The sequence below is a fragment of the Hypomesus nipponensis genome, chromosome 2 (genome assembly GCF_054491055.1).
Source record: "Hypomesus nipponensis isolate SF chromosome 2, ASM5449105v1, whole genome shotgun sequence".
Classification (NCBI taxonomy): Eukaryota; Metazoa; Chordata; class Actinopteri; order Osmeriformes; family Osmeridae; genus Hypomesus; species Hypomesus nipponensis.
In genome coordinates this window covers 4,917,405-4,942,301 of record NC_140362.1, presented here as the reverse complement: position 1 = coordinate 4,942,301, position 24,897 = coordinate 4,917,405, and the positions used below count along the sequence as shown (strand labels likewise).

At 47.5% G+C, this 24,897-nt stretch overlaps 1 protein-coding gene across 3 annotated transcripts; it reads left to right on the top strand.

The window, feature by feature from the left end:
- Positions 1-1,355: 1,355 nt before the first annotated feature.
- On the top strand, positions 1,356-23,736 carry hdac9b (histone deacetylase 9b). 3 transcript variants are annotated; one of them, XM_084703019.1, is made up of 11 exons: positions 1,356-1,909; positions 9,405-9,646; positions 9,992-10,163; positions 10,680-10,803; positions 11,056-11,168; positions 16,133-16,264; positions 16,711-16,826; positions 18,818-18,940; positions 19,480-19,666; positions 19,880-20,097; positions 21,833-23,736. In XM_084703019.1, the coding sequence occupies exons 1-11, from the start codon at positions 1,801-1,803 to the stop codon at positions 22,139-22,141; spliced, it is 1,845 nt and encodes a 614-aa protein (XP_084559145.1). In that variant the 5' UTR covers positions 1,356-1,800; the 3' UTR covers positions 22,142-23,736. The 3 variants fall into 3 exon arrangements, with proteins under 3 accessions (XP_084559145.1, XP_084559137.1, XP_084559153.1); XM_084703011.1 differs by having other exon boundaries at positions 9,992-10,165; positions 10,673-10,803; XM_084703027.1 differs by lacking the exon at positions 1,356-1,909 and adding an exon at positions 1,922-2,203 and having other exon boundaries at positions 9,992-10,165; positions 10,673-10,803.
- The last annotated feature ends 1,161 nt before the right edge of the window (positions 23,737-24,897 follow it).

The following is a 24,897-nucleotide window of genomic DNA, read 5'->3' as shown; positions in this document are numbered from 1 at the left end:
TGATAGAATTGTTAATGTCTTAGTAAAACATGGACTACAGTAGATAGTGGTACATTGTCTACTCCATCATGATAGGAGAGATACTTTACGGTCACAGGCTATTCAGGCTGTCCCCACATTATGACGCTCTAACTTTGTATAATATTGGGAAACAAACCGTTAATTCATCATCCTGCCTTAGAGAGGAGTGTTGGTGGCCTGGATACACAGTGATCTCTGCTCTCTAATGCTGAGTTAAGGCCTGGGGCTGGGTGGGGCTGCGTGGGGCTGGGTGGGGCTGCGTGGGGCTGCGTGGGGCTGCGTGGGGCTGGGTGGGGCTGGTGCCGGGGCACTGCATCAGGGTGTTCATGGGACACCGTTTACATAGTCAGGGGGTCCAAGGGGACCTGGCACATTTCACGTGTTGGTGGATGTTGTCAACGGTAGACCGTTGTGATCAGCTTTGTGATCCGTTATTGTACCTACAAGATGGGTAATGTTCCCTGAAGACAGTTTTTTTCCAGCTTTTGAGAAAGCAGGCTTTGCTATGAGATTAATGTGTTGTCGCTCCTAGAAACGAGAGATGTGTTACGTTTGGATGTTATCGCCAGACCTTTGGAGATAGATAGAATCATTTGTCAGGGGAGAATCATGAGGAGGATAAAATGAGCTCGATGCCAAGACTGTGTACTGAGCAACAGACGCAATGAGTTAAAGATCGTAAAGCTATATATACATAACTATCCTTTTTCTCTTTTTTTTGCTTCTATATCTAATTATACACAGCATATACACACACAAAATATATATATATATATATGTATATATATAAATACATGTATATGTGTGAGTGCCGAGAGATAAATAGACAAAGAGAGAAAGTATCCTTTTTCTCTTTTTTTTTGCTTCTATATCTAAATATACACAGCATACACACACAAACTGTACATATATATATATATATATATATATATATATATATATATATATATATATATATATATACATATATACATATATATATATATATATATATATGTATATATGTATATATGTATATATATGTATATATATAAATACATGTATATGTGTGAGTGCCTTAAGAGAGATAAATAGACAAAGAGAGAAAGGGAGGAAATCAAGCCTCCATCTGCAGAGAAGCAGTCAGGAGACAAGCCTTCTGGCTGGAGCAGAAGAAGACAGCTGTGTTTGGTGTGGTATTTTTAAACGCATCAATGCTGCTCCAATCCCCTCGCCTCGCCTGACCTATTTTTAGCCAGGGCCGGCCATTGTTCTATTTCTGTCACCTGTGGGGCACACTGTTGTTGATTCACATGCAAATGAAGCCTGCACCCTCCCTGGCTAGCATTACTGCTTGGCGAAGTGTTCGACACACAACACTTGGCTCTCCTAGCAACCCAACTCTACATTTTCTACAGGAACACAGGCTCTACGCTCTGACATTTTACTGAGAGAGTAAGAGACGGCAGGCGCGAGAGAGAGAGAGAGCGAGAGAGAGAGATAAGGCACATAGGAGGGTAGTAGCTCAGTGTTACAAGGCAAGTATCAGGCAGGCAGGACTTGTCATTTCTCCACTAACCCAGTCAGAGTAGGTACTAGCCTGAGTCAAGGCACAGAAAGAGGGGGGGAAGCCTTGCAGAGCAGAGGGAGTGTGTGGTTAGTGCGCTGCATCGAGAGCTCTGTCTCAGAGGAGAAGTCAGAGGAAGGGAGAGCTTCGGTCTTTCCCCTGAGTGGCTGAGGGTTGGCTCTTGGTGACAGGAAGCACTGGGCTTGCGATGAGACCCGAGCGCTGACTGGAGTATGCTGCAGACGATTTACGAGGGCGAGTCGAGTTTCTCCACAACAGAAGGACTCGTTGGACCACAGCAGCTGCTCGGCCAGAGCAAGATGCACAACGTGAACAACTCAGGTGACCAGACTACCCGGTGTCTCTACTTCTAACGGATTTATCTCTCTCTCTTTTACGCGTCCATTTCGCATCTCTCGTTTCCTCCGTCTCCCTTTCCAGTATCTCCTCATCTCCCTGTCTCCTTCTCCCTTTTTTCCCACCCTCTCTGACTCTTTCTGGCACTCGTTCTCGCTCTGTTTCGTAGTCTCAACTCTCCACTCTGGCAGTCTGTCTCTCTACCCCTCTGTGAAAAGAGAGCTCCAAACTTCTCAGCTCAGCAACGCCGTATGATCAGGCACTGCTTTCTGTATCCAGGTATTTAATCATTCGATGGGCTGCATGATTTTACAGTGAATGATCTTAATCTTGTCAGTGTCTCAGTTTTAGTGGGTTATGGATGATGTCAAACAGTTATGCCTTCACTGGTTCAGTAGAAAAAGTCAGAATTTTGATTTACGCAGCTTTATTCATCTGTCTGCTCGGGACTGTTTCATTGTCAGCTGAGGAATAACAATGTAATTCTCATGATTATTTATTTAAATTGTTACATTGATACGAAGGGAAGCATTAAAGGGATGTTGTGTTTGCATGCTTCCAGTTCCACGCCTGTCTGGTAACAGGAAATACCATGACAAAAATATAAAGTGAACATCAAACAGGTTATCTCTGTGTTTACCGGGGACAATGAGGCTTCTATTTTAACCCCAGAATTTAATTGGAGAGAATGCGAAAGCTGACATCAGTGTGAGTAATGCCTGTTGACTGTATAATCTGAGTCACTCGAATGTTCTTTTAATTGTTCCACCTGTGCTTGTTCAATATGCACTTGTCCCCCTCCCTAAAACTGGTCCTAGGCTGTAGAAAGGTGTTGTGGGAAGGTATTGAAATGCCATTATGTATGGTGGGAAGTGTGTTTAAAGGACAAGAAGGCTGTTTGAGTCATGCACTCTGTGTTGTCAGTGGGGGTGTCACAAGCACTCCTTCTGATGAAGGTTTTCTCAATGATCCTTCTTCCACCTCTGGCAAACACCAGAGATACGCTTGAGTCATTTACACTCAGCCTTAAATTCATCTCTAAGACACAGTGCTAGTTATGAAATTTAGAATAGCAGTATTTCTGTATTTTATGTAACGTTCCAGTATTTGTTGGGCTGGATATTTTGCTAATGCTAATCATGTATTGTGAATTACATCCTATGACCACGAAACATTTACTGCTGTAAGATTTCAGACTAGACATGGCCAGTGTAAATCCTAATTGGAGAAAAGGGCTGAGCCCGAGTAGAAATGTGTTCTCTGCCAATTCTCCAGGTCAATAAATGAACAAGAATATTGGGTTTCAACACCGGCTTTTCTTCCAGCCGCATAACCTAATCTGCCAAACAACAGATATTTTAAGTGCTCAAATTCAGGCTTCTTGTTTATTCTGTGGGTCAGCTATTCTTAGGTGGGTTATTTTCAGCTTATGGCATTAGTCTGCTAAGATTAGGCAGCTCGACGTTATCATTCCACCTCAGCACTCTCAGTATAACAGTGCTTAGGTCTATACATGAATGCTGCTGTAAACCTCTTTTAGCGGTTCTCAGTTTCTCCTTACACTATGACTTGTTGATCATATTGTCCGTCTAAATATTCTGTTGTTACACGCTTCTATGGTGTTACTGTGGAAGCATGGGAGACGCATCACTGTTGCTCCTTTCGGTTTAGACCGAATGACGATATGTTTGACCAATCATTTGGTCACAAATATGAACCCCCACATCACTGTCTACCCACTTGTGCGTCTTGACAAAGATAAAGGATATTCAGTGGTCCAGTGCTGTAAGTGGTGCTTATGGACAATATTCATAAAGTCTCGTTCAATCGCCCCTCTTACGCTGAGCCTTTATCTAATGCCCTTCTCCCTGGCTTTCATGTTTCAACAGACCGAGCTCACACTGCGGAGAGAACATCTCATTTTTATATTTTTGATGAGGTAGCGTAGGTAGCAGGAATCTCTCAAAGGGTAGGGAGTAACAAAGAGCCAGGGCTCTTGCTGCCTCATTCACAGGCACCACTAATCAGACAGCGGCATGCGATGTCAGATGTTTTCAAGAGGGAACATTGCAGAAGAACAAAGACAAACAATGCTGCGTCTCTCATGTCCGCCTTTCATCACTCCCTGTTCTCTCTCTCTCTCTCTCTCCCCCCCCCCTCCCCCCCCTTCTCTCTCTCTCTCTCTCTCTCTCTCTCTGCTTCAGCCATAATTGTGTCCTATTCAGTGTCTGTGTGGTCAATAGACCGACAATGACATGTTACATTTACATTGTTACTGAGTAATTTGAATTTAATTGTCCCATTAAGTAGGTACTACTATGTGTTTACAACAAAATGACATATTGCTATGCGGCATTCGAGGGGTCGATTTGGTTTTCATGCCTTGGCGCTCCCTTATGTTTGCCGGCCACTAGGTTTTCTTAGATGTCTTTATCATATGGAAGTTGTGTTTAGCGTGGTCATGACTAATCCCCCATGTTGCTGTTCTGCTCTTTAACTCGAGTCCTTCCTGTCACTATGGAAAACCAGGAGGACAGAAAGGAGGCTTCAGAGTGTTTTGTTTAGAGATGAGTTCTTTTTTCCTTTTTTTCCCTAGTTGATTACAGTCTTTCAGTGAAAATGATTGACTCTCATCGCAAAGTATGTGGTTTTGACGTTTCATGCCTTCTTAAGACTGAATAGTCAAATGACCATACACCCTGTGATATTATGTCTGTGCGCAGCCAGACACTGCCCTCCATCTTGGCAATGACTTTCTATCTGTTGTTACAGAGCTGTGTGTTAATGTCTGTCAGGGAGGTGGCGGGCCTAAGACTGGATAGGAAGGTATCAGTCAAGCTTCCCCTGTGGAATGGCCCGTGGTGTTTCGTGGGCCCCGCTCTCTTTGTTAGCAGATAGCCTGCAGCCCCCAGCTCTGGCTTAGCTACAAGGACGAGCCTGAGACTTAAAATAAAGGCCCGTTTCCTGCTTTAGACATACCAGCTGCCCAAAATAACAAGGCACTTAATGAGAGATCCAGCGCCACATTGCAGGCCGAAGCGAAGTCTATTTTTGCCCTGAAACATCTTCTGCAACTCTCCGTTTCTATTTATGCTACTTGGAAAAGGGAGTTGAAAAATACTTCTGATTAGTCTGTTTGCTGTTGTTAGGTTGTTTTGTAACGTCAGCCGACACTGGTATTTGATACCAGTAATGTTGCTAATAACAACATTTCATGTAGCTACTGTAAGCTAAATACCATGAAACGACAGTACCTTAAGGATTACATGTGTTTTGATGTTGAGGGCTGTATTCCGACTGGCATACTTATATAATCTGTGCTGTGCAAATTACACAAGACAGCAGTCAGATATCTAACTGCAGAATCTAACTTGGCACAAGTGTCACAGCCTTCCCGACTGTTATTATTAGAATAGATGGGAAGAAGTCCAAGTCCGACACATATCAGTCTCGTCACATGTAACACTCCTCTAGTTGGTGATGTCGTTCTATTCTCTCCTTCGTGTGGGAAGGCGCTAATGTGGCCAGAGGGGTAAAAAAAGACAGCCATCCAACATCTCAAATTAAGGGGCTGTGATCGTCTCCCTAACCGCCGTGATGGCTAATGAGAGACGAATCTGCTATAGAAATAAACCCCCTTCAAGGAGAGCAGCAGCGTGGCCACACGGGACAGTATGAGTGCTCCCCGTCCATGCGTCACCCTAACCCCCCTTGGCCAGTACTCCGTGATGGAGGAATTCAGGCATGGGACAGGGTGCTTGTCACTCCCTGGTGCTAAAAACAAATTGGGACCTGTCATTCATAAATCTCCTATTTACCAGAGCCCCGTGACACCTCAAGCTAGCGCTCCGCCAATCGGAGGAACTCTCACTTTCCCTCTAGGAAACGCGAACTGGCAGGTTTAACAGTGTGTTGTAGTGAGACTGGGCCGGTTGGAACAGACGACTGTGTTGCCACATCGTGCGTTTGTTTCAAAAGCCCCCCCCCCCCCCCCGTTACGTAAATGCAGCACAGGGCTTTTCTTTTTTACCCTTGTTAAATCGAGCAGGCGGCCTCACTGGTGTGACACTCTTTCTCACATTGTCTATATTAAGACCTTGCTCTGAAAAGCTTAAATTATATTTAGCTGGTTACTGGTGGTTCCGTATTCTCCTCAGCCTCAGCTGGTGGTGGTACACACATCAACAGAAGATCTTAGTTTTGGTTCTCATCGTGCAAGAGTTGATGAATCCTAAAATTAGTGACATGGCCTATTTTAATGACAACATGTGATGTTGCTCTTTAAATGGATGCATGCTGATCTGTCTTTTAGTTATTTACTCTTCATGGCATTTTGATGACTTGTCGGTGAATCGGATCCAGTCCATGATCTCGCAAACAATCTAGACACACGCAACAAAGAACACAACGTCCGAAAGGCCAGCAAAGCAGGGTTGCAGGGAGAATGTTCTTTGAAGCCGAAAAACAATGTCTACCCTCATTACCTTTCAGAAGTGGGACATGGTCTGCTCGCAGTCATGTGACGATGGAATGGGGAAAAGAACCTGCACAACAGGCCGTTCTGCCTCCCTCAAGGGTCATTTCCTCCACCCTGGGGCCGCAAAAGGTCTGGCCGCGCTCTCCTCCCCCTTAAGTTCGGAGGCAGACATTCCACATTCTCTACTCGTCACGACGTTCTGATTGGAGCCCCAGCTTGATCCTTTAGATGAAAGTGGAGCGTCTTAATGCCAGTCACAGCGAGGGATTCAGAATGAAATATGAGATTAATTAGACATGGCAGTGGCGGTCCCTCCCAACCAGCAGGTGTTTTTGATGCTATATGTAGCTCCATTAGAGCAGCGTTGGGCCTGTCTGACTCACAGAGCCTTCGCCGGTTCACAGGTTCAACGTTGCTCCTGGAACTGTGCCTGAGTGCTACAAAAGAGTCCTTTGTCAAGTACTTACAAGCCAAGATTAATATTCCCTGTCACTAGAGGAAGGTCTGTGCTACAGGTGGCTGCACTCGCTGCCTCACTCCTCTGTCATTTAACCAAGGCTTTTTTTAGAACAGGAGGAGAGAGAGAGACAGAGATGAGAGAGAGAGAGAGAGAGAGAGAGAGAGAGAGAGAGAGAGAGAGAGAGAGAGAGAGAGAGGGAGAGAGAGAGAGAGAGAGAGAGAGAGAGAGAGAGAGAGAGAGAGAGAGAGAGAGAAAGAGGGAGGGAGGGAGGGAGAGAGAGGGGCAGAGAGGAAGAGGTGGGGACAGAGAGAAAGAAGGAGAGGGAGAAAGACAGACAGAGGGAGACAGAAAGAGGGGCGGAGAGAGAGAGAATGACAAAAAGGGAAAGAGACAGGGACAAAGAGAGAAAGGAGGAGCAGGAGAAAGAAAGAGAGCGGCAGAGTGAGGGAGAGACAGAGGGAGAGAGAAGACAGAGAGGGACGGAAAGGGAGAGAATGCTCCGCTATGCGTGGATTTCCCCTGCTGTCTTCCCTCTTTGCACAAGACATTAAATCACCTCTCCTCTGTATAGCCAGCTTCCTTTTTTATTGCAGGTGTTTTTTTGTTGTTGTTGTTGCATAAATGTTTGATGAGGCTTTTCTTTCTGTTGATCAACTCCTGGTTGTCTTACATAAGGAGACACCAAAGGATGATATAATACCCACCATGTCACCAAGCTTCAGCAGGAAGGAAGACAACACGCAGAGAGACTCAATATCTGCGAGAAGGGAGACATAATTATGTCGCCAGCGTTACCATGGCAGCAGCAAGTTAGGGTGGTGGATAGGGTGTGGGGGTTGTCATAGCCCAGGATTGCACCACTTGCTTTTATGTTGCTATTTATAATCATCACTGCTGTGCGCACACACACACACACACACACACACAGACGGTACGGTGGCAATTAAAAGCAGCCTGCTTCTCGAAAAACAAAACGGGCGGCAATATGTTTCACATTATCAGAGTGCGGGGAAAGGTATGTTGTTAATTGATAAGCAGGCTATTTGTTATGCTAGGTTTAATCTCTGACCAGGCATTTTAAGGGGCCAGCTTTATGGGGTTTACAAATGTGAGGGGCCGAGGCCCACCAAATGCTGTGTCCCTGGTGTCAACATGCTGAGAGTCACATACTGTGTCGGGAATCCTCTCAGGCTCTCTGTGAACAGGTGCTGCTCTAACACTGCCTGTGTTTGTGCTCCCAAATGTGACCCCTGAGGAGATTAAGGCAATGAATGCCCTCAATAAATCTCTCCTCCGCCGCTGGCATTTTAAGTAGGTTTGAATATTTGTCTTTCAGACTAAATATGGACGAGACATAAATGTCCGTACAATTTGTACCATTTTCTCCCGGCGTTACGTCACATTGTTTGAGACCCAAACCGTGTTCCGAGGATGAAAACCACGACAGCGGGTATATGTTTTATCGGAGCACAGCACCTCTTGTTATTGCTCCAGTGTAAAGGAAGAGAGATGAGCCGCTGTAATAGAAAGCTTGTTGTCATTTATAGCCCCTGGTGAGGGAGCATTGAAGCAGTATTGCTAACCCTCCTCTCTGGGATTGAAAGATGGAGTAGCCTTGTCCTCTATCGTCTAAAGTGTCTATTGATTTCCTCTATGGAATAGGCTATATTTAGGGCCAGCAGACCAAGGGAATGCCTTGTCTCTTTGTACCAAGCTATTACTTATAATCGGGTGCAGGTCAGAGAAGACTAAGGCAATCTTCCCTGATGTAGCCCTGGAGAAGTCTGGAACACTCGAGCAGGAACACACAAACAAACACCGGGTCGAAAAAACACACACACAAATTCTCCTTGAATGTTTTATGGAAGACATTGTGATGTCTACACGATGTCAAGGTGAACCGCAGCTCGGAAAGCCTGTTATTTATTTACAGTACAGGGAACAGACGGGGCATTTTATGTAAATACTTGAAACGACCGCTCAAACGACATGCCGTGAGAAGCTTCCATCGGGCTCCCCCAGGGGGCAGCAAGCAGGGATTTGATCTTCCGTTTGTTTATAGAAGCTAATATGATGGAGGGCTTGGTGAGGATCACGAGAGGAAAGAGGGCAGTGTTTCTCCGCTCCTCTCCCCTGCTTCCTGCCCCTCCTCCCCTCAGCCCTTCCCTCTCTCCGCTGGCAGGGTTCCTAACGTTGTCCTCCTTTAGAGCATCTCTCCGGTTCCCCCAGCCCTAAACAACATCATACCCAGTCATGTGTAAAGTACTACTCTGAATATTATAAACTGTAGTCATAAACGGTTACATAATACAGATCAAAAGGCCATCACTGGAAATTCTTATAACATTGGCCTTCAACACCCTCCCTCCCTCCCTCCCTCCCTCCCTCCCTCCCTCCCTCCCTCCCTCCCTCCCTCCCTCCCTCCCTCCCTCCCTCCCTCCCTCCCTCCCTCCCTCCCTCCCTCCCTCCCTCCCTCCCTCCCTCCCTCCCTCCCTCCCTCCCTCCCTCCCTCCCCCCTTTCTCTCTCTCTGTCCGTCTCACAGTGGATATCAAGCCTGAGGTACCGTCGGCTGTCGAACCCGTGTCCCCGTTGGACCTGCGCACAGACCTGAGGATGCTGGGGCCAGGCTCGGACCCGGGCCTGTGGGAGAGGCAGCTGCAGCAGGAGCTGCTGCTCATTCAGAAGCAGCAGCAGATCCAGAAACAGCTGCTCATCAGCGAGTTCCAGAAGCAGCATGAGAACCTGACCCGTCAGCACCAGGCCCAGCTCCAGGAGCACCTCAAGGTCAGGACGGCACGCAGCGCTCGCCGGCCGCACATAACGACCGCACACCCCCACCACAGCGCAGTCACACATGCCGGGCTCCAGTCCAGTCCAGTCGACAGAAAAGGGTGTCGACGTTAGAACGTTGCTGCCTGTGCTGGCCAGCTGGGCTATCCTAAGTGGCCTCTGTGTTGACGGTGTATACGTGTGCGTGCCTTGGACGTGTGTGTGTGTGTGTTTGCCTGTGTGCATACGTGTGTGTGTTTCTGGATGCGTGTTTGTGTCCATACGTGTATGTGTGTGCGCGTGTGTGTATGCGTGTATATTTACGTGTATGTAAATGTGTGCGTGTGCGTGTGTGTGTAGCTCCAGCAGGAGCTGCAGGTCATGAAGCAGCAGCAGGAGCTGGTGGAGAAGGAGCGCCGACTAGAGCAGCAGCAGCAGCAGCAGAGCCAGCAGGAGAAGGAGCTGGAGAGACACAGGAGGGAGCAGCACGTCCTCAGCCTCAGCCTGAGAGGCAAGGAGCGCACCCGAGAGAGTAAGAGCTCACCACCGCCGTGCCACCGCCGCCCTGCCACGTCACGTGGCGCCGCCCCGAACTGGGGCCCGGCGAAACCGGGCCGTCTCGCGGCCAGACCTCGCTGCTTAAGCCGACGTCTGGTAGATACTGAAATGTCGATTGGAAGGAGACTCTCGGAAGGCTCAAATTGCCACTCATGGGTCAATCCTTCCTGTTTTCTTAACTTTACAATTTCACACTTCCGAGTTTATGGCTGCTCCAATGCAGTGTTCTGTCTGGCCACCAGAGGGGGATGTTTCTATAATATAGACACTCATTGACATGAAGTCTTGTGAAAATAAATAGACTTATACTTACTTACCTTCCATGTTTATATTGGGTGTGAGTTATGGCGTGGCTTATCATCGAGTAATGTTTCACAACAATATAAAAAAAGACCGATAATCCATGTGGATGTATCAGATTTAGGCTTCTGATGTCACCTGAGCCCTAGGGTAACCCCAATCCCTGTGGCTCCGACCTCTGGTCTCACAGGTGCAGTGGCCAGTACCGAGGTCAAGCAGAAACTCCAAGAGTTTCTGTTGAGCAAATCAGCGAAGGATCCTTCCAGCAACGGCACGGCACACGCTGCCATTCACCACGCCAAGCTCTGGTACACGTAAGTACTGAGCTGGGAATACACGTTGGGGATGTTAGTCATGGGAGGAAGCCAGCGTCCATTTAAACTGTAGTTACCGTGTGGTCGACTGGCCACTCGGAAATGATCTCTGTGAATCGTGAAAACAATCTGTTGTTGTGTCGTTAACTGGCTACTGGCCACTACTACTAGGAATTGGGAAACATTTGGAGGGCAATCCTGTGTGTGTTTTCAATGACCTGGTGTGTGTGTGTGTGTGTGTGCTGTGTCCAGCTCCTCCCACCACACTTCTCTGGACCAGAGTTCATCTCCGCTGGGAAGGACATCCCCCACCTGCCAGTACACCCTGCCCTTCCCCCAAGACGACTTCCCCCTCAGGAAGACAGGTACTTCAGCTACCCTCCTCAAACACCCAAAACACACACTCGTACACACACACGCACACACATAAAGTCCCTCAAAGTTATCTGCTCATGTTCTGTATACACACACTCACACACACACAAACGAGAACCCACACAGCTATGTATACATCCAACTATTCACACACATAGACAAACACACACACACACATAATCACTATGGCCTGGAGATTGTTGCAATTAGCATGAATGGGTTATTAATACAATGAATGCGGCATGACCTATGTCAATCAAGAGGTCTGCATATCCATGGAGAGTTTCCTGAGGTTGCTGATGACCTGCTAATGACATCAGCTAGGCTCATCCTGACCCTTGACCCGGGCCATCCTGACCCCTGATCCTGGCCTGCCCCCCTGTACCCCTTTAGGGCACCTCCAGGATGCCAAAGCAGAAACAGCATTCAGAATTGTAACCTCTCATTTCACCCTCAAGCACTAAACTAGACTTACATAAAAAGCTACTATTACTCCTATAATTCCTGATCAGATTAATGTGAAATATTCCTTGTATGAAAAAAGAAGTCTAGCTATTGTTTAACAAAGTCTTGAACTCTTTTTCTGACTTCTAAGACAAAAGTAGGGCCCTACAAACTTTAACGGTTTAATAGTAAATGGAAGAATTAAAGGGGTTTAATTTGTCTTGAGTTATAGGCCTCACAAACTGTTTGGAAAACACACAACTTCTCACCAAAAAGCTGCTCAGGTTTGTTAGTTTAGAGTTTGTGGTGACCTCCTGGGAGGCCTGGATAAACACACAGTTTTACCTCCCTCTTGGTTCTCTCTGGGACAAGTGCTTGCCAAACTAAAACTGTTCATAATTCTGCTGTGAAGTCATAGAATGTCATTTTTTTCCCCCTTCCAAGTTAAGACTAATTGAATTACAGTGGTAAACATTGATGAGACACGGTTAATGACTTTACTTCAGGGCTGGCTTGCTATGTATATAGATTTTTTTAATTTTTTTGATCAGGCAGCAGGAAGTACATCTTTATGTTGTCAGAACTTCAGATGATGGAAAGATCATTTCTCTCTTGTAAAATTAACTATTGCTTAACTGGCGTATGAAAGTAGACAGGTTCTGATCACTCTTTTGAGCATTTGCCTCAGCACAGAGCAATATCCCTCTCTTTCCCAAGTTTCTTTCTCTCGCTCTCCAGCTTTCTTTCTCTTTCAAGCTATGTCTTTTTCTTTCTAGCGCTCGTTCTCTCTTTTTTCTTGTCTGGAAAGCTGCCTATGAACCCAGGAGGTAAGGAGTGGCCGCAGTCCAAATAACCAGTTTGTAATTCAATGGTCCTTCCAAAATAAGAGGGTTTACCAAATCAAACCTACATTTATGTTAGGAGGCAGACTATTACCGGCACGTTTAGGACAAGTTTGTCTTCTGCAAGATCAAAGACATTGCAAGTATAAAGCAAGCCCCGACCAACATTTGACAGCAATGATAATTAATGTTCCTATTGATCTTACTTTAATCACTGCATATAATCACCCAATCTCTGGCAGCAAGTCTTGCAGTATGCATTGATAAAAAAAAGAAGAAAACAGTATAAAAACATTTCCTGGCCTTTGGATTCCAGAATCTATATGTGGTCATTTCCTGTGCAAGGCCCCCGTCTCCCACTTCCTGTCTGTCTTCATTAAAGTGCTCCAACGGTTGGCACGCGAAGGGGACTCACAAAGCTGCTGTTGTTCCTGGACCCACGCTCTGTCTCTGATAGCTGATTGGCAGGTGTTGCAGAGTTAGAGGAGTGGAGCAGGCAGGATAAACTAAGACAGTATTGTTTGCTTAAACACAGATATCCCTAAAGAAGTGCAGATGACTTTGCATTCTGCAGACTGAGGCGCACTCAATCTGGCTAGAGCAACTGACACTTTTTTGGGGGGAGGGGGGGTGGGTGGGATTACAATCGAGCACACAAAACTTGAGGCAATTTCTTTTAGGATGCGCTTTCAATCTTGGTCATATTTGCTGTGTTTGACCCAGAGGTGTAGATTTGTTGAATAAAACCATCCCCACCTACAAAACAACACTGATTCAGTAAAAAACCCTTACTTTGTATTTTTAAAACAGCATGTGTTATGCATGTCCTTGAAAGCAACATTCGGGTCTTTGATTTAGACATTTTGAGCGCCATTTCCTGAACCATTAATTATGGATTTTGTTTTGCTCTGGGAAATAAGACAAAGCAGAGAGCATGCAGCAACGTTAGCGCCGCTTGTAAAGCTGGGGAATTCATTGTCGTTTCTTGGCCACAGTTTTATATCAATGTACTGTATATATCTATCTAGAAAAACCGATGATACAGATATATCCACCCAACAAACAACCACAGTGTGTCCTCTCTGAATCCTCAGAGAACAGAGAACCCAACTATATTTATCTTTTATAATACTTCATTTATCCTCATTGAATCACATGATTGTGGAGATGCCCTTTACTTTGCTCCATCCAAAGAAAGACTTTCACGTGATAAACTTGTTTACTTGCCATGTATCCTCTTTGTACCATGTCCAACAACTAGAATAGAGTGGACCTAAAGCATGTGATAGCCAGCGGCAAGAATAGACCCTGCTTAGCCGCATAGAGGTGCGACACCCTCCCTAGTCTTGACCCAGTTACCAAACGGCTTGCAGCCAGCAGGTGCAGTGATGGATTTTAAAGCTGTTTTAAAACAAGAATATTTGATAAACCTCAGGCTAGGTCGCTCTCTTTTTGAACCCCCCTGTGGTGGTGATATAAAATGTGCTTATTTCAATCGTAATAGAATATAAGAGATTGAGTACTGTAAGTCTTGCAGCTTGCAGGCCCGGAGGATAGAAATAGCCCGTGAATCCGGAAGGACAGGGCTTTTGCAAAGCTGGGCCTAAGCCAGATCACGCTGTCTCCAACTTTAGGTCTCTCTAAAAAACGAAACATTTCTTCCCAGAAATGATAAGCCCAATGCAGGTCTTACTAAGTAAAGACACAACGCTGGTACCGCAACTTAAGGGAACGTAGGATAAGCGTCGTTCTGGCAGGCCCACAGTACAGCACAACGTGTTTTCGAGCTGCATATCTTCTTTGAGAGCCCCCCACGACTTCCCTGATGGACAGGAGCGCTCACGTAGGTAGCAGAGTTCAAGCGGCGATGGCCCTAGTATGGGGTGTGCAAAAGCCCCGCCGTGCTTCTTTAAAAAACAACGGAGTGATCGATTTATGAACTTGTTACAAAGCCACGGCTCATTACACTATTCTGCGTGTGTTAGCTTCAACGACGAGCCTCGGAAGACTGTGAATGAAATGACCCGCGCGATTGAACACGTAGGCTGTGCTTACATACATTTAGTAGACGCTCTTATCCACGCACGGCGGGGAATCGATCCGGCAACCTTTTGATTGCCAGCCCGACTCCCTCACCGCTCAGCCATCTGACTCACTGTGCTTAGTCTGAGATAGCTCCCGTGCCCTCCTGTCGCGCTCAGGGTAGAATACATTCTCCGTGGAGACCCAGCGCCAAAGTCCCCCGGTCTCCCGCGATGCTGTCTAGCGTTCCCGTGGCGACCGACGGGGATGCGGATCGCGGCGGTTGGTGGCAGCAGCGGGTAAAAATAGAAAGCAATCAGGGCAGCGGGGCGTGAAGCGGATTCATACGACTCCCTGCAGCGCTTCCTCCATCTATCTCTCCCCTCCACCTTTCTTCCTCTCCCTCTACCCCCATCCCCCCCCCCCCCCCCCCCGTCGGGATTAGAGGTCCGTGTCACGTCAATGCTGGGAAGAGGCACTGCTGCAGTTGACAAGGGGCTGGAAATAGCATCCCCCTTCCCCCTCCACCCTGTCTCACCACATTGGTGTGATGTCCGCCCTGTAAACATCGCCACAGCCCCACTCCCCTACTGTGCTGTGCTGCAGAGGGCCCTTTCCCGATTTCCTTCCTGATAGGATGAAATGTAAGTGTGGTGTTTCCGTTTGAGCTGGAAGGTTTCCCTGACTTGAGGGTCGAGCCGTGGGCCTCCGCGTTCCTCCGAGTGGAGCAGGATCTGCCTTGCCAAGCTCTCTGTCTGGGTGTGAGTTGTGGGAGGGGATGGGGAGTGTTAGCAGGGTTCCCTGGCCTGGTGACTCAGTATCTGTCCTCAGGCCTTTGTACCATCACGCCTCCACACCCAGACACAACAACGAGCGTTAGTCACGAACACACACTGCGCAAAGTGATGGCCCTGATTCGTTTGACGTTCTTTTCAACTCATTAAAGGCGCGAGTGCAGCACAACACTGTAGGATGTCGGGGATATGCCGTGACTTAATTCGATACTATTTATCCATCCTGAAAAACCTTTGACAGCATGCAAATATATGAGGCAGTGTGTGTGTGTTGTGTGTGTGTGTGTGTGTGTGTGTGGAGTGAGCTGGGAGTCTGGGTATCTCTGTTTTGCATTAGGAGTGTGGAGAGAGGGGAGCGGCTGAAACATCTGCCATGTTTTTGTGTGAGTTTAACGGCTGCTACTGTATCAGGCTGTGGTCACCAGGGTGCCAGGTAGCGGACCTTTTCACTTAGAGCCTGTGTGTTGCTCGACCTAATTTACTCCAGATGAGGTGGAAATGGGCCCAATACTGACTCATTTAATCTCTGCAAACAGACTTGATTTTCTTTTCCCAGAGAATTGATGCCGCGTCATCGCAAAGTACAAAAATCATGCCGTATTCCTAAATGAACGCACAGAATCGTGATTCGATTTTTTTTTTTTTTACTTTGGCTCCGTGGGTCACAGACGGGTGCACAACTATGTTCAGCACTTTGTTCAGCATTGGTTGTTTTAAAATACGCAATATCAATAAGATTTACTCGACTGGGTCTTAATTATGTACCAGTGTACAGCATTGCGGTTGGGACTGTTTCTTGTGGAAATGTCCCCTCAGTTCACCAGTCTATCTCCTCTCCTGTCCTGTCCTCAGCGTCAGAGCCCAACCTGAAGGTGAGGTCCAGGCTGAAGCAGAAGGTGGCAGAGAGGAGGAGCAGCCCCCTGCTGAAGAGGAAGGACAGCAACATCATGACCCCCTACAAGAAACGGGCCCTGGAGCTCATGGGTACGGACAACTATAGGAAGGATTTGGAATTGTCCTGGAATGGGTTCATTTTCAGTCACTTTTGTGATCGGTTGTCTGTCACTGTAACTCTCTGTGGATTGAGGTCGTTTCATGACGTGACCGAACAAATGTTTCGTTATAGGGTAGAATTGTATTTTTAACGACCTGTTCGACGACATGTGAAGTGGTCACGGTTTTTGAGAGATGAATGCATCTAAAAAAAAAAAACATATAAAAACCGACTGGTGTCCAATGATCTGGTTGCATCTCTGCAAGGCTGCCATCAGCTAATGATGATGGCCGTTTAAAACTGCTAGAACCATAATTACACACACTACAGTGTTTTGGGCCTGCTGCTGCCTGTGTCTGTGTGTACACGTGTGTGTCTGTGTGTATATATGTGTGTGTGTGTAATCGTTTATTTCTAACTCCTCTGTGTTCCGTAGATTCTACGCCCACCAGTAGTGCCCCTGGCTCTGGCCCCAGCTCCCCAATCGGGGCCTCCAGCGCCCTGGGGGCTGAAAACGGACCCTCCTCTCTTCCCACCACCACCAAAACTGAGGTAAAGACCCAAACCCAGTCATCCAGCCCCACTCTCCCCGAAGCACTCCTACACCTCAGAGAATGCTGGAATAACGCAACAACAAAAAAAGATGGCCTGTTTGTTTGCCTGCCTGCCTGCCTGCCTGCCTGCCTGCCTGCCAGCCTTCCTGCCCGGCTGGCTGTGTGCAGCTATGAAAACAGACAGCTGTCCCCTCTCTGCCTATAACCATTCTGTCTGACACGGGCCAGTGGAAACGACTCCCCACACTGACGTTTAAGAGCTCCGTCTCTGCCCATATGTCTTCCGTACAAACCCGCCTCAACACACACCACCACAAAACACCACCAGTATCACTCGGGCATAAGATAACACAGGAGAAAGTGCTATACATTGGTTCAAATAGTTTTTCACAACAATATGTGTGTGACGATTAGTTCTCAATGTTTTCCCAAAGCACAAAAAACACCTTTAGATGAGTTGCTAAAATACCCATAGATTATATTTCTGACACCCCTTGAGTCTATTGTCTGCCAACAAACACACTTCTCACTCCGGCAAACTCTCTTGTGTAGCTTATTTGAATTGTCTCGAGAATTTCCGAGACGCAAAGAATAATCTTGCGTTTGGCTCGAGCCCTTCTCCTGGCTCGTGTTTGTTTGGCTGTGCTGGCGCCGGGCATTTTGTGGCTCTGAGGCGTTTCTCCGTGTGCTCATGACTGAGGCACTGACTGAGGCACTGACCGGCGGCTCTTCAGGAGCCCTGTCAGAGCTAGCCGGTCGGGGGGAGGGGGGGGGAGATATGACACCATCTCACCAGAGCAGCTGTGTTTCCCCCTGACCATCCCTGTTAACTCCCCCAGTGACCCCCAGTGACGTGGAGAGGGAGGGACGGGTCTGACGTTTGTGGGCGAAGGTTGGGACCTGGGGAGGGGGGGGAGGCGGGGACCGTGCAGCTTAATTGATATCCCAGGCGCTGGTAGCCTAAGACACCCACATGCTAGCAACGTAAACACACAGGGCCGCTGTTGCATCGGTCCGAGCTGAGACTCTCGTGAACCTTGCTGGCGGATCGAGGGGCTGCCTATAGACCTCATGCCTGTTGGAAAAGCAAGTTGTGTTTGTGCGCCGTTACATTAGGTATCCTTTTTCAGAGGGAACTGGTCCCTTGGGTCAAATATGGGCCGGATATCCACATACAGGTCACTGAGAGCTGGTGGGGGCTGGGAGGATAAACATGGCTCTTCCAGAACCACATGCTGGGTTCCGAACCACATGCTGCTCTGCTGGGTACAGGAAGTATGCCCCAGTGCTGATGCGCTCTGGGAGGGGAGCCTGAAGGTAGAGCCTGAGAACTGGGGGAACAAGGGGGGCAGGGAGACTGGAGGGCCGAGGGGAAACTAGCGGATAGCGTCGTCGTCCGAGGTGCCGTTCGACGAGGATCCTGATAACCTTGAACGCCGCTTCTGTTTCACGGCATGTCATAAACCCCCCCAGGCCTAAGCTCTGCTGGGAACCGGGACGTCATCCTTCAGACCGCATTAAAGTTTATTGCGCAACTCCTGGTGCTTTTTGAAATGGTCCACAGTGGGATTTCATAGTGGGATTTTCTCTCTCTCTCTCTCTCTCTCTCTCGCCCCCCGCTCCCCCCCTTTTCCCACTTTCTTTTTCCCTCTCTTTCTCTGTCTCTTTCTTCCTCTCTCTCCCTCTCCGCTCTCCCTCTCGCCCTCTCTCTCACTTTCTCTTCTTTCACTCTCCTTTCTCTTGCTCTCTATTCTCTCTCCCTCCCTCTATCCCTCTATCCCTCTCTCTCTATCTCTCTCTCTCTCTCTCTCTCTCTCTCTCTCTCTCTCTCTCTCTCTCTCTCTCTCTCTCTCTCTCTCTCTCTCTCTCTCTCTCTCTCTCTCTCTCTCTCTCTCTCTCTCTCTCTCTCTCTCTCTCTCTCTCTCTCTCTCTCCCTCTCTCTCTCTCTCTCCCTCCCTCTCTCTCTCTCCTGTCTTGTCTGTGATGCAGCGCTGGCCCTCCCAGCCAAGGTTATTCCAGCCGGAGGGCTCGCTGTCGATGCTGAGCCTCTACACGTCCCCCTCCCTCCCCAACATCACCTTGGGACTCAACGGCGCATCCTCTCCCATCAGCGTGAGTACAACACACGCGCGCGCAGGTCACCCACCGACACATTCGGATTTGCACGTTACGTGAACTCATACGTCGCGAAAGGGAAACGTTGTCCTGAGGTTGTCTCGGCTCCGAGGCAGCTCGTTGAAAGAGCTGCCGTCAGTGGCTGTCTGGTAATATGTACGACCACAGGCCACTCACCCCTGACCCCACATGATTTTATACCCCTAAGATAAATATTGTGTTTAAGTGTCCGGTGTCAGGCAGACTCTTATCTACCTCTATTACCTCATTCATCACGGCGTTTTAAAACGTCCGAGCCGTGTGCCCCGCTCAAGTTTAGCTCCTGATAACACGGCCGCGCGTGATGGATCCTTTTTAGCCGAACCGACACATTCCGATGAGGCACGGGTCTCTCAGCTGTTCAAACCACGAAACCACCGCATCACTCCCCACCATGAACGTTTTGATGACTTTGACGGAATGCACAGCGAGATTCTCGGAACTCTGGCTAAGGGCTCTGGCTGCATGTTCTGAGATGGTGCTGGTTCCTTCCTCAGGCTGCCCTCGGGCTGAAGGAGAAGGCTGGGGAGAGGATGGGGATCCGACACGGGCTCCCGGGACAGCTCCTGGGCCCTGTGCCCCTGCAGACGGGGATGGAGACCAAGGTCAGCCCCAGCCACCAGGCTCTCCTCCAGCACCTCCTCCAGAAGGAGCAGATGAGGCAGCAGAAGATACTATCCTCTGGTGAGTCATCCTCCACGCTAGGCCCCGCTAGGGCATTCTGGGAACGGATGCAGGGAGCACGACCCGTTGAACTCGTGCAAAGTCCAAAAGTCATAGCGTGCCGTATTAGAGAATTGAAGGTGTTATTAAAAGTTATTTTAAATAAGGGTAATATTATGAGAAGATATTATGACTCTGAGATTTCAATACTTCCTTGTTCCTTTTGTGTTCCAGGGCAAGGGTCCATGCCCTCCCTCCCTCACTCCCCTCTGGCCATGAAAGATCGCCCTTCCTCCAACGGTCGGCCCAAACTGCCCAAGCACCGGCCTTTGAACCGGACCCAGTCTGCGCCTCTTCCCCAGAGCACCCTGGCCCAGCTAGTCATCCAGCAGCAACACCAGCACTTCCTGGAGAAACAGAAACAATACCAGCAGCAGATCCACATCAATAAGGTACTGTTCTGGCCCAACAACACTCTCCACACCCAGATCACCAGGGATGTTTCTGACTGCCAGATTCCGTTTCTAACCCAGCTCTATCCCTCACGGGGGCTCAGACAGATTATGTTGATGTGAGATTTGGCCACAGGGAGTCTGATTTAATCGTTTTCTACACACAAATGCAGACCTATTTTTAGCCTTTGGTAAAAGTATATTCACGGTAGCTTAAGTTTACAAAGCCAGTCCCGGTCTGTTCCTCTTTGGAATTCCGGGGCTATTTTTTGCTAAGCAAAGAACTTCTGCCTGACTTCAAATGAGAGAGAAACGCTTCCCCTGCACTAATTCTGTTATCGTAGCTCAAGGCATCAGTGGTGTTCGCATGCGAACCCTGTGAAATTCAATTCAGCCAAGTTCAAATGAAGGGAAAAAGTGGCCAGAATTCGTGCTTTTGTTCCTCTGTGGCAATATTTGTGTTTCTGAGAGCTGGCCGAGGTGACCTCGCCATCCGCGGAGTGTAATTATTCTGCTGAGGAGAGTGTGTGAGGTGGTGCAAGGAGTGAAAGGCGGCATTGTGTGAGCCTCCATACTGATCTGTCCCAATGCACTGGCCTTGCATAAGCCATGGGAAACCAAGCTTCTGCAAGTGCAACTTTCACTTATAAACCATTAATGCTCCCCCCCCCCCTCCCTCCCTCCCTCCCCAAAAAGAGTCAACTTGAGTCCAGAGTAGATTTTTTTTTTTTTTTACTGCAATATTTGCGATATTTGACACATCATTTCCTTACAGTTCCCATTTTGAGATTCCCACAAACAGTTTGAAACCTTGGGCTAAACGGGTGTTCGTTGTCAGTGGGGTTTTTACAGTCAACACTACACTTCGAGTGTTCTTTGACTTGGCAGAGTATTTTGAGGCAAGGAGAGGTTATTGGATCTTTATTTAAACCACTTCAGCCTTCCCCGCTGTGAGCACTCAAGCCAATGAGACTGCAAAGAGACGCACTCAACATGGAGGTTATTAATGGGCTCTAATCACGGATGAGCTCTCCTTGTTTACTGAGAAGGATGTCTGAATCATTGCCCCAATTACTTTACTAGGGTGACAGCAGAGGGAGTCGGGGGGGTGGGGAGGGTGGGGTGGAGGTGGAACCGTGTTTTGCAAGGCCCTACCTGCAACAACCTGCAACAATAATAAGGGGCGCTAATGGAAATGAACAAGAGCTTAGCGGCTTTAAAGGGAGGTACAAAAAGAGGTTAGTAATACAAAGCTAAACAGGCTTATTCTCAGTTGAAGAGAATATTTATAACAAGCCTACTTTTCTAAGCCAGTGTGGTTGGGCGTACGTTATCATCTGCCACGGTGTTTATCATAGTCTTCCATGTTTTCTTATGGGGCTAAACTACAAAACAAGTAAACACGAACATTCGATGCACAGCATATGAGTAAAGTCGAAGGAGGAGTGTTGCGGTGTCTCATCGACCTTTCGCACATGCGTTGATGTTTGATTGTATTTTATTAGGAATGAACTATGAGCACAGATTGCATGTCAAGGAGACCTGTGTCATCTTTCCACTCGCGATTGACATCGAAAACAGAACTGTGCTTTTTTGTTGTTGTTGTATGTATACATTTGTTGTTCTTCCGATTGCCACAGAACTCGGTCTCAAATGTTTAGTTGAATGAATTGTGGAGGAAAAAGCATGTGACTTGCGAGCACCGGGGATAAATGTGCTGGTGATGTGTCTGCAGCTGCTGTCCAAGTCCATCGAGCAGTTACGTCAGCCCAACGCACACCTGCAGGAGTCCGAGGAGGAGGAGGAGCACCGGGACGAGCGGATGCAGGAGGACAGGCTGCCTCCCGGTGGCGTGATCCGGAAGCACACCCTGAGCAGCAGCAGCAGTGGCGGATCCAATGGGGAGCTCTCCGACACCCACCACGGGGTCATCAAGGTCAAGGAGGAGCCGGTGGACAGCGAGGACGATCAGAGCCTGGAGATGGAGCAGAGAGCCTATCTCCACCAGGTCAAAGGGAGACTGGTGATAAGAGCCCTGATCTGAGAGGTGGGGGAGGGGGACGAGATCACACACTCAAACATTCGCAGACGCAAACACACACACGCACACACACACGGGCTGCAGCCGTTGTACAGAGTAGGCCTTCCCTCCTGCCCTGAGCAGTTACCCCCAGCACTGCAGCCTCACCCATCAGCCCCGGACTCCGTTTGTGAACTTTGTGAAGTGATCTCTGTAAAGTATGTTTAAACGTTGTGTACATAATATGATGAGAATTTAGAATGGTGATTCTTTTAAATCTAAGGAACTGCTTTGGTTGTTACAAGTCTGCTAGTGTGACAAATGTAAACGGTGAATTTAGCTCCAGGGAAGGTTCCAGAGCGTTGGAAAACTTCAACAGTTGTACAGTTATGAAAGCCATTTAATGTTGCTGTCTTGTACATTTTCTTTTGCCATTAATTCACTTTGAATGCAGACTGTTTTAAAGCTGACGGTTTTCATTCTGCGATGATTTGAGATGTTTTGAATTGTCACGTTCTCTGTTGTTCTTCAAGAAGCTGTGATGTTCTGTGTCCCGTGATCGCTAAACCGAACTAATGAGCATGCTCATGTCTATCTGAGAGAGAATGTATTCCTTTAACCTGAACAGATAACTCACCCTTAGGACATACTTTATACAGCGAGTGACAATACTTTGAATACTAAAATCACACTTTGTACGGAATCGCAGTTTGGAGGGATACAACAACGAAATAAATCTCTATTTGTTGGGTGTGCGGGCCAGATCCCAGGCCTTCCAGTCCCAGAACTGGGCTCTGTCTTAGGCCCAGATCTCCTTTTCCCTCTCTCCCTCCGGGTCCAAATCAAAGCTCAGCCACGTTCCTGCCCAACTTTCAGCAGAGGAGTCACTGAGAAAGGGCCGGGCAGGAAATGCCTCGGAGAAGCCAGGAGTCGGAGTGATTCATGTGTGGAGGAATGTTGGGAGAGGAGAACCCGGGGTTGTAGGAGTCCAAGGGGCCAGGCTTGAGAATTGATTTACTGTCAAGGCGAATTACAAAGTGAGTGGGGATATGGTTAAGGGAGTCCTTTTTTTTAAAGGGAATCGCTTCCTTCGTATTCCCCGGTGACACGCTTACCTCGACACGCAGGTTTGATGTTGCTTCGATAAAAAAAAGAAAAAAAACTGGATGGGACCTCGCAATTTTTTTTGTTTGGGGGGGGGAGAAGGTTTCTTTCCTCCCCTCGACCCCCTGAAAGTGCCCAATGTAACATGTTAAACTGTCTTAAAGTGGTCGATCAATGTATTGTATAGCTGTAAACCTTGTTTCTTTTGTACTGTCGGTTGTGTTAGTGTTGGGCTCTGCGTTCCTGTGAGAGACAAAAAACCTCCATCTGTTTGTTTTAGACTGTACACTCAAATCATCCAGTTAGAATGTTTTAGTGTAAAAATCACCACAGTCTGAACAATGTGGGTCTTGTTCTCCTGCTCGTTTGATTCAGTTGTAATGAGAACCCCTTCACTGCCGTGGAGGGGGCCGTTGAGCTGTTCATAGCTGTTTGCAGCTTTTTTTTCTTTCTTCTCTTTTCTGCCTTGTGTGACAAAACCTTTTGTTTTTTAAATAAAGTTCATTCCCCTGCAATGTATGTAGCCGTGGCCATCTTTATTGTTCATTCATCACTACACACCATACACATCCATTGGAAATTCTTACTCGGAAGGTATTGGGTTTTGGCGCGCTTTTTAAGCGGCGTATCTTGGGGTCGCGACGTTTAGGACTACGATTTTGTATCAACGTCTCGTTTGCAGGGCCTCAACCATTACCCTGCTTTTCCCACAGTAGGCCATTTGAGCCAGCTCTTCATTTCCACAGGCTCTGTGTAGCTCTTTAAAGGGAGGCTTAAGAGGCTTTATAAACACATCTTTGATGTGAGCATGAGAGGCTCCTGGTGGCAGCATTAGAACAGTCCAGATAACGTTCGTTCCTGAGCGGGCGATATATGACTTGCGCTGATACTTTCAAAGTAAGATTAGGCAATTTCACAGCTATCTTAACTTGCTGGAGAAAGATTTACCTTAGGGTACATGGAGCGTTACTCGCAAAATAGCACAAATACGCTTGCGGATACCTCACTTTGAGAGGGCACACAGTTCTACATAAGGGCCTCGTGGCAGATAAAATTGGTCCTCTTAGACATTGCAGAATAAAATGCTTTGGCATGACACCACTAGTCTATTAAGATGTTAGGACATAAACAATCCTTCATGAGACGTCTTCAAAAAGGTGTAATGTTACCACACATTAGGAAGTATTTGAGTCAAATTAGACTCTGACTCTTTTTTAAGTAGATGCCATCTGTCTTGGGCCTCAAGCCCTTGTGATTTTAAATGAGCTGTTACAAAGACCGAAAAAATAATAGAAGCCACATCCATCTGCACCCAGCCCCCCCTAACTGCTCTGAGACCCAGTTGTAAAAGCAAACAAGCATTTTTAAAAGGTGGCCAAGCAGAGGAGGAAGTTAGAAAACATACCTATTTCCTCTCTGTGGAGTTAAATTGTGCTTTGGGGTCTTCGTGAGGTGAGCATATATATATGTATATATATATATATATGTATATATATATACATATGAACAGTTGGTATTTGTGAGTGTGTGTATGTGTTTGTGTGTGAGTGTATGTGTGTGTTTGCAATGTGTTTGTGTGTGTGTGGGTGGGTACGGTATGTATGTGTGTGTGAGAACAAGGATGATGACACACTTCCTGTCAATGAATCTCCTACAGATTAGCCAGGGGTAAAGAC